At 44.3% G+C, this 10,177-nt stretch overlaps 1 protein-coding gene across 1 annotated transcript; it reads left to right on the top strand.

The window, feature by feature from the left end:
- The first annotated feature begins 1,660 nt into the window (after positions 1-1,660).
- Positions 1,661-4,414, top strand: LOC134290620 (uncharacterized). The gene has a single exon (XM_062857791.1). The coding sequence runs from the start codon at positions 1,661-1,663 to the stop codon at positions 4,412-4,414; it is 2,754 nt and encodes a 917-aa protein (XP_062713775.1).
- The last annotated feature ends 5,763 nt before the right edge of the window (positions 4,415-10,177 follow it).

Below are 10,177 nucleotides of genomic sequence, written 5' to 3'. Positions count from 1 at the left end.
GAGTTAGGTAACTAAGACAACCAAACATAATTATTAATGCAAATCGTAAACTTGCAGGAATTTTGTAACCGTTCCTACCGTGTAAATTGGAATAAAGAGTTCACGAAATCTACATTCGCTTACCGCCCAACATCTTACAAAATTATTTTGTGGTTCTTGTATGATGTCCGGAAAGAGCTCGAAGACTGGATCTGGCAAGAACAGTTCTGCCGGAACGTTCAACAACCACCGGAAAGGTGGAACGAGCGTAACAGGCGCGGCAGCGGTAATCCCAACTCGAGTGACCGTACCAACGACCGCAGCAAGTTCTCCAGGAAACATCTCTATTGTCGCTGCAAGTGCAGCAGCGGTCGCGACGAGCGAAGCAATGGGCATAACGAACCTTGGAGTCGGTGCATTGCGCACTGCAGAGGTAGCGGTCAACAGTTCAACGGATCTGGTAAAGGCAGGAAACCCCCCTCCTACCACGCAGGTAAATGCTGACGTAGCCAATAAACTTAGTTCTAAAGGAGCGATTCCGAAGCAAACGGCTTTGATTGCCGAGCAGGGAAAAAGGGCATCTCTGTCAAATCTACGCGGAAAGGTCGTTGTCAGGCGTAATCCGTTCCGTCGCGCGCGTCCGAATCGGTACAGAAGTTGTGAGTTGTGTGCAGATAGTGACAATAGCAGAATGGTGCAGTGTGATGGTTGCGAGAGATGGTGCCACTTTACATGCGTGGAAGTCACCGAAGGGATAGCCGAAATCAGTTGGGTTTGTCCAGTGTGCCCGGCCGCACAGTACGAGACGGAACAGTTAATCCCTCCTAAAGACGTCCGAGCAGTGTTGCAGGCAGATAATCCACCCCCAATGGACAACGGCGAAACAAAATCATGCGGAAAGAAGAGCAGCAAACGAAGCGAAAAACGGAAGCTAGATTTGCGGTTGCAGAAACTTAAGGAACAGAAGAAGTTGGAGCAGAAGTTCTTGGAGGAGAAGTTCAAAATCCTGGAGGAATGCGAAGGTGACAGCGAGACAGATTTCGACGACGAGGACCTCGAGAAAATGTCCAACATTTCGCAATGGATCAGAGACACAGAAGGCGGGGAAGCAGTCCAAGATTCCGGTGTCGTCGAGGAGGACCTGCAGGAAGAGGATAGACATCCGTCTGTACCTACTGAACAGTCAGTACTAGTCGAACAACGACAGCCAGGCCAGCCACATTTTTCGCAAGGTGGACAGCGAAACACATTTCACATTCCGGATTTCGCTCCCGAGCAGCGCTCTACGCCACAGACGCAGCCGGCGATTCGTGCAACCAACCCAGCATCGCAATGTTTCCCGATTCCTTCAGCGAGACCGCAATCTATCACGCGTCCACGGCTGACCGGACCGGCACTACAAGCAGAACCGATCCCTGCGGAAGAGACCGTTTGTATTCTCAATCGGAGTCAGCTGGCCGCCAGACAAGCGGTCTCAAAAGACCTTCCGGAGTTCGCAGGTAACCCTGAGGACTGGCCTCTGTTCTTTTGCATGTACACTTCATCAACGCAGATGTGCGGCTTCTCCAACGAGGAAAATATGCTGCGTTTACGCAAGTGTTTGAAGGGTTAGGCACTAGATGCCGTGAAGAGTCGCCTGCTTCATCCTTCTAATGTTTCTGGCGTTCTCTCGACGCTTAAGATGCTTTACGGCAGGCCAGAAGCGATCGTCCAAGCTGCTATTAGAAAAATTCGTTCACTTCCAGCCCCGGAAATAGATCGACTAGAGAGTCTGGTCAATTTTGCGCTCACTGTCGAAAACCTTGTGGCAACAATAGAAGCATGCGGTGTACAAGACTTTGTGTATAACGCTTCGCTCAAATTCGAACTGGTTGAAAGATTACCACCGACGCTTAGATTGGACTGGGCGAAGTATACCCGAGGGAATTCGGCCCCAAATCTCTTGGACTTCAGTTCTTGGCTGTACTCTATGGCGGAAGATGCGAGTGCGGTTATGCAGACATGCTCCACTGCTCCGCGAAGTCGCAGTAATAAGGGAGACGCGTTTGTCAACGTACACTCCGAGTCTACCAAAAATTCGCGAGACCGAACGCGAGAACCATTCAAAGAATGCTTCGTTTGCAAAGGTTCTTGTCCAGTAATCACAAAGTGCAAACGGTTCGGTGAACTGAGCTACGAGTCGAAGTGGTCAGTAATACGAGAAGCGAAGCTGTGCCGTAAATGCCTACGTAAACATAACGGTACATGTCGGCAACAAAACAAATGCGGAATCAACGGGTGCACTTATTTGCACCACCCTTTGCTGCATAATGAGAAAACTGGAAGCGAGCATGGAGCAGTAGCGGCAACGAATTCCAGTTGCAACATCCATCAAACTCAGACCAGCGATGTATTGTTTCGGATTATTCCAATAGTACTACACGGTCCTGCGAAGACGGTGCGGACGTACGCCTTCATCGATGACGGATCCGAACTCACGCTCATGGAAAAATCACTTGCGCTGGAGCTTGGACTGCAAGGATCTCAGATGGCCCTCTGCTTGAAATGGACAGGGGATACCAGCAGAATGGAGAATGATTCTCAAAAGGTTGAGGTGGCTATTTCTTCCGCCAGGAATACATCCCAAAGGTATAAACTCGAGGATGTTCGTACTGTTCAGCAGCTGAAGCTAAGACCACAGACCTTGATAGCCTCTGAAATGCAAAGGCGCTACAGTCATCTTGTCGGCATACCTTTCGATTCCTATATTGATGTGTGTCCGCGTATCCTGATCGGTCTAGACAACGCACAACTAGGACATGCATTAAAAATTCGAGAAGGCAAGTCATCTGAACCCATAGCCGTCAAAACACGTTTAGGGTGGATCGTGTATGGAAGTTGTTCATCAGTTAACCACTCTGAAAGTTACGTCAACTACCATGCGGTACAAGTGTGTGAGTGTAATGACGCTTCCGATGAAAATCTCCACACAGCAATGAAGAACTATTTCGCGCTTGACAGCATGGGAATCTCCAACCCTGGAAAGACATTACTCTCCGTAGATGACCAGCGTGCAATGGAGATCTTGGAAGCAGTAACACATCGTAAGGACGGCCATTATGAATCTGGTCTTCTCTGGAAGTACGACGCTGTGCGACTTCCTGACAGTAAGGCGATGGCCTTGAGAAGATGGGAGTGCCTGGAGCGTCGGATGAAGAAAGAGGAAGAATTGGCTGAGGCTCTACGTTCAAAAATGCTCGATTATATCCAGAAAGGATACGTCCGCAAATTGACAGAGGAGGAGCTCAAAACTCGTCAGCCTCGTGAGTGGTACTTGCCAGTGTTTCCAGTTTACAATCCAAACAAACCAGGAAAACTGCGATTGGTATGGGATGCAGCAGCAACAGTTCAAGGAATTTCTTTAAACTCGGTTCTATTGAAGGGACCAGACCAGCTGACATCCCTGCTTACTGTTTTGATTCAGTTCCGGGAGTTCCGAGTCGCGGTATGTGGAGACATTCGGGACATGTTTCACCAGGTCCTAATGAGGAAGGAAGATCAACATTGCCTGAGATTCTACTGGGAAGGAGACACTCCAGGTAGCGCGCCGAATGTGTATGCCATGACGGTGATGACGTTTGGCGCGTGCTGCTCGCCCACGACAGCTCAATACGTCAAGAACATCAATGCGGAGCGATTCGAAGTCGAGTATCCGCAAGCTGTCGAAGCCATTGTTAAAAAGCATTACGTCGACGATATGCTTGCCAGCGTCGAAAGTGAAGCGGAAGCGGTAAAGTTAGCACATGATGTGAAGCACATTCACGCTGCAGGAGGGTTTGAAATGCGCAACTGGTTGTCCAATTCGTCAATCGTCCGAGCTTCCCTACAAGAAGAAACAACTACAGAGAAGTACCTCGGGGCCGAGGAAGAAAACATTACCGAAAAGGTATTAGGTCTGTGGTGGAACACAACAACCGATTGTTTCACGTTTAAGGTATCTCAACGATACGATCAAGACCTGCTAGCCGGATGCCGCCGACCCACCAAACGTGAGGTGCTTCGAACGCTAATGATGATGTTCAATCCGCTGGGTTTCATCTCGCATTTTCTGATGTACTTAAAAGTACTGATGCAGGAGATCTGGAGGTCGTCGATTGACTGGGATACCCCTATTGAAGAACCACAGTTCCAGAAGTGGTTGATTTGGCTCAAAGTTCTACCAGAAGTAGCCAATGTCCAGCTTCCACGATGTTATAGACTATCAGTGTCAACGGATAGCAGTTGCAACATTCAGATGCACACGTTCGTGGATGCGAGTGAGAGCGGATTCGCAGCAGTTGTGTATCTGAGGTTCGAAGAAGACGACGTTGTTGAGACTGCACTCGTCAGTGCAAAAACTAGAGTTGCTCCATTCCTCGCTCAGAACTACAAGCTAGCATTCTCGGTGTTCGGCTAGCTAACAGCGTTGCCCAATCATTATCCATTATTGTGAGCAAGCGCTTCTTCTGGACTGATTCCAGAGATGTCCTTTGCTGGTTGAACTCCGACCATCGAAGATACAGTCAGTTTGTGGCATTCCGAGTAAGCGAGATCCTGGAGACGACAGATGTAAGGGAATGGCGTTGGGTTCCAACGAAGCTGAACGTGGCCGACGAAGGAACTAAGTGGACGCGTCAACCTGATCTCAGCGCTTCTAGCCGTTGGTTTAAAGGACCAGAATTCCTACATGAACCACAAGAAGAGTGGCCAAGTACCTCCCGGTATGGAGCAACGAACACGGAGCTCCGAGCACATCTGATGACGCACGTTTCTACGGTGGAATCCATCATTAATCCTCAAAACTTCTCGAAGTGGAGCACGATACTACGTACAACAGCGTTCGTGTTCCGGTATATAAACAACTCTAGGCCGAAGACAAAACAACGAACTGGAGGGCCGTTGACGCAGCAGGAGTTGAAAAGAGCAGAGAACTTTCTGCATCGTCTTGCCCAGAGCGACGAGTACGCAGATGAAATGGCTATCCTATTTGGAAATCGCTTGAACGGAACGGATAAGCAAGCTATACCCAAAAGTAGCTCTATTGCTTATTTCTGCCCTTTTCTCGATGAAACCGACGTATTAAGGGTTCGCGGCCGAACCGGTGCCTGCCCGATGATCAACTACGATGCAGTTAACCCCATCATACTCCCTCGTAACCATCGTGTCACACATTTGATCCTTCTCCAATATCACCGCAAATATCACCACCAAAACCACAACACTGTTCTCAACGAGATTCGCCAACGATACAGGATTCCACGTCTGAAATCCACGTACAACGCAATACGCAGGCAATGTCAGGAATGCATGAATGCTAGCGCAATGCCACAGCCCCCAATCATGAGTGACCTGCCACCGTCCCGTCTGGCCGCATTTTCTCGTCCGTTCACGCACATGGGGGTGGATTACTTTGGCCCCATATTAGTCACTGCTAACCGAAAAACTGAAAAACGCTGGGTTCTAATAGCTACCTGCCTAACCATCCGCGCCATCCACTTGCAAGTTGCACACACTCTCAGTACCGATTCCTGCATAATGGCCCTGCGAAACGTCTTTGGTAGGAGGGGTACGCCGGCAGTTATCTATAGCGACCAAGGTACCAATTTCCGTGGTGCTAGCAAGGAGTTGAAGGCCGTTGTGAAAAGTCTTGACCAGGAGCGACTAAAAGCTGAGTTTACTACTCCGCACACCACTTGGATCTTCAACCCACCAGCCTCTCCGCACATGGGCGGAGCATGGGAGCGTCTTATCCGCACAGTCAAGCAAAACCTCAATAAGCTGCTTCCAAACCGTACATTGTCCTACGAAGTTCTTGAGAATCTTCTCATTGAAGTGGAAAACGTGGTAAACTCCCGACCACTCACCAGTATCCCGGTTGAAGATGATGAATCCCGGTGCTCACCCCAAACCATTTTCTACTTGGATCGTCTAACGGTTCGAAGTCATGGGTACCGTTTAACGACAGCCCCGCTGTGCTCAAGAACTGCTGGCAGCTCTCTCAGATCCTGGCCAATCAGTTCTGGACCCAATGGTTGCGAGATTACCTGCCGACGATCACTCGTCGAACCAAATGGCTTAACCCAACAAAGCCCATTGAAGTCGGCGACATAGTTGTCATTGTGGACCCAAGCTTTCCGCGCAACTGCTGGCCGAAAGGACGTGTAATATCTACAAAACCCAGAGCCGATGGCCAAGTAAGGTGGGCCACCATCCAAACTACGAGCGGCATCTATGAGCGTCCAGCCGTGAAGCTCGCCGTCCTAGACGTAGGCGTCTGTAAGGATACACCCCTGAATAACCACCGGTGTATCCCGGGGGGGAGTGTTGATTCCGCCACGTCCAGAGATCCGACGAGCCCCAACGTCCCCATTTCTAAACAAACGTGTTCACACCCAATCCGCACAGAGAGGATCGTCGATAATGCGGACGGTCGTTCATCCGAGATGAGAAGAATGGACAGATAAATTGAACACAAACAAAACAGCCATTGGTGAAGATACAGTGCCGATATTCATTGCTAGGAAAAATGAAATTAATCTAAAGCTGATTCTTATCGCTACTTCAAATGCTAGTTCTCTAAACCCTAATTCTTAAATAATCTAAAACTAGGTAATATTGAATTAATTGAATATTGGGGTTTGTGCCTAATTAGTGTTATTGATAAACCTATATTATGCTATTTACAGTGAAAGCTTATTACCTAGTGTTCATTCACTCCATTCTTACTGAAACAGTATTTTTTTTACCTAAACCTACAAGGTGAGAACATGCGCTTAGTTAGCTTAAACAGAACATGCAATTGCTTAAACTATACAAACATTCACAACAAATAGGTGCGTGTAGTTACATTTCCCGAGAGTCTTGGAATCTATCTACCCATCATCCTCAAGCAAACTGTGGTGAGATTGTCTTAATTTATACGCTATATGCTATTGAACCTTATACTATTTCTATTAATTAGGCACTAATTGTCAGTGTATCTCAGCTCCTAAATAATCACGGTGGCAATAGCGAATCACCAAAAGTGAGTTAGGTAACTAAGACAACCAAACATAATTATTAATGCAAATCGTAAACTTGCAGGAATTTTGTAACCGTTCCTACCGTGTAAATTGGAATAAAGAGTTCACGAAATCTACATTCGCTTACCGCCCAACAGGCATGTATAGTCAGATTTGATCGTTGATCGTTGATCGTATAGATAGTAGAATTAACATTGATCAGCGGATATGAGCGACCTGTATCCAAAAGAACATGATTTCACGGTTCCAACAACGCCAACGAACCATTTTACAAGATGTTTTCGATCAGTGGTAAAATTTCAGGAGGAACTTATTTAAAGGTTTCTTAGAAAAATACCATAAACTTCAGACTAGTCTTCTGGGGAAATGCAAAAAATTGGGTCGATTATGGGAAGAGAGGGGGTACTCTACCCGGGCAGAGTTCAAGTACTGACGATCAAAATGTAATATTGGTTTGTTTGAGATATAAGAGGTAAAAGTACTGAAAATAATAGCAAAAATTTCTTCTTGAACCATCTAATCAATAGCAAAATATGATATTTGAAGATCAATCAAATAGCTCACTGCTATTGGCTAGATCTTACCAAGAGCTAAATGTGCTATGATGATGATGTTCCAGGAGTAAAATTGAGATATTATTTTCAGTACTTTTACATCTTATCTCAAACAAACGAATATCACTTTCTGTTCTCCATATCCAAATATGCTATTATTGAGCTTTTTTCCTCTGCTCGGGTATCTCCCTCGTGGCATTTACCATACCTAATATTAAACATAAGGTACATTATTATATTTATTAGGTATATCAAAGAAATTTTGTTGATTTAATGATTAATAATGAATTATCATTATTGTAATCATAACTAATTTTGTTTTTTATTATTATCAATAACTTCGAAAGTTCAAAATATGTTATTGAAATATTTTTATTTTGATTATTATTAAGTTGTTATTGAAACCAACAAAACATGTTATCAAATTGGTCTGCCAGGAACATTTTTTTGTTATGATTTTTGTTATTTTGCCGCTTATGACAGACAAGTTTATAACATAATATATTATGTTAATAACATGAAAATAACTGATTCCATTGCTCAGTTATTTTCCCAAAATAACACATTTTATTATGGAGTTGTTATTTCCTTCTGCTCGGGATTGCACCCATCTTGATGGCTAAAACACACCTTGATAAAAAATATCATTAAAAAAAAGAAAAAAAAAATTTACAAAACTATTTTTTGGAAAATTATTAACCTTCCAGGACGCGCGTCATCAAGCAGCTGAAACTGCACCGCGCTCGCGCTGTATACGACGAGTGATTTTTAGTGATGTACTTGTTTCATAATTGAATTTTATTGGCTTTTCTCGGTGAACTTAATACTACTCAAAGAAGGAGGGAGTAACGAAAGTAATGAAAGAAACGGTGGATAGAATCGCAAGTGTGCGACGAGAGAAATTGAATAGAAGTTGAAAATTAACAGAGGGCCATAATTGAACAACACAATCACAACGACGACCCCTTTGCCTAACGTCCTCGTGTTGAACGGCTAGGTACTAGTAGTTTGATGATGACTACTAGCCCTAGACAGGCAAAAAGATCGAGGTTTTGATCTGTTAAACGTTGTTCGGCTTTGCTTTCGGTTCTATCGATCTGTGACACTTGTTCAGAGATTCATACCGAGCGAACGTTACTTATTTGATTTTTCGCGCTTTCATCTCGTATGCTCCTATTGCGTCCAAATGATCCACCGTTTCTTTCATTACTTTCGTTACTCCCTCCTTCTTTGAGTAGTATTAAGTTCACCGAGAAAAGCCAATAAAATTCAATTATCATAAAGTCATGCGGTGATTAAACCTAGAAAGCATGTATTGTCGGGTCACCACCAAACCGGACGTCGCACAATCCAGTCGCGACGCGACCCAACTCGCGACGTTTTTGAATCATGTCAAAAGTAGTGCGCATCCTTCCCGTTCTTGCCAGCAACACAGCGCACTAGATGCGAAACAGTTGCGACCTAGGTTGCGACACTTGTGGACCAAGAAAATTGTAATTTTTGATTGAATGTCTGTCTTGATTCCAACCGGATAGACAATACTTTTTTCAACGGCGCGCGCGCTGAAGGGTTAACAATTAAACGTATTGTAATTTGCACAGTACACTCATCATCATCACTATTGTTTTATTCCATTCGGTGGGTGGTAAATGGCACTTTTACAATAAAAAAATGGTGGTCGTTATGCATCTTAAACATAAAATTTTGAGAAAATGAGACATTTTTAGGGCATTTTCCAAAGAAAAACAATATATTTCAATGTGATTTCATTGTTCTTACTATACAAATACAATTAATTGAATGACGTCAAATGAATCGTTGTTACAATAAAAATACAATAATATTCGTTGTTATTTGTAAGAAGTTTTCGCTTTTGAAAATCCATATAATTTATATTTATACCCAGCATTTACGATCACTAATGGCCGCCAGTATTATATGCACAATGCACATTTTATGGTAAGAATCAAACACTCTTATGTCTGTCTTGTAGGGTAGCGAACCACTTGGGCAGCGGCCGATATTTTGGACACTCTTCGCTATAACGCAGTCAATTGACTTGAAATTTTGTACACGGCTAGATACTATACGTATGTCATCGCATTTCAAAAATTGTGTCAATTAGTTCAGAATTGGCTGAGTTATAGCAGAAAAGTGCCCAAAATAGGATCCCTGCCGAGATGGTTCCACTTCCCTATGTGTTGCTTGACAGGTATTGATAAGATCTATCATCAATCTTTTCAAATAACTGCCGAATATCAAAGGTCAGACTGGAGAAAAATGTTACCGAGAAATATGAATTCTATGGTTTTTCAAAAGCGGAAACTGTTCCCATAACAACAAATATAACTGTAATTTTATTTTAACATCGGTTCAATTGACCCCATGAAACTAATTGTATTTGTATTGTAATCAACGGTAGTTTACTATTTACTAGATTCCTTTAGTTTATTGGAAAACAATAGAAAAATCATTGTTCTTCTTTTTCTTGGCGTAATGTCCTCACTTCGATGAAGTCTGCTTCTCAGCCTATAAGTACTTCCACAGTTATTAAGGACAGACTTGTTAGGATCCAAAAATGGCCGCCACAATGACCGACTTTGG

The sequence above is a fragment of the Aedes albopictus genome, chromosome 3 (assembly GCF_035046485.1).
Source record: "Aedes albopictus strain Foshan chromosome 3, AalbF5, whole genome shotgun sequence".
NCBI classification, from domain to species: domain Eukaryota; kingdom Metazoa; phylum Arthropoda; class Insecta; order Diptera; family Culicidae; genus Aedes; species Aedes albopictus.
The sequence above is the reverse complement of the archived record's forward strand: the minus strand, read 5'-3'. Positions and strand labels throughout refer to the sequence as shown.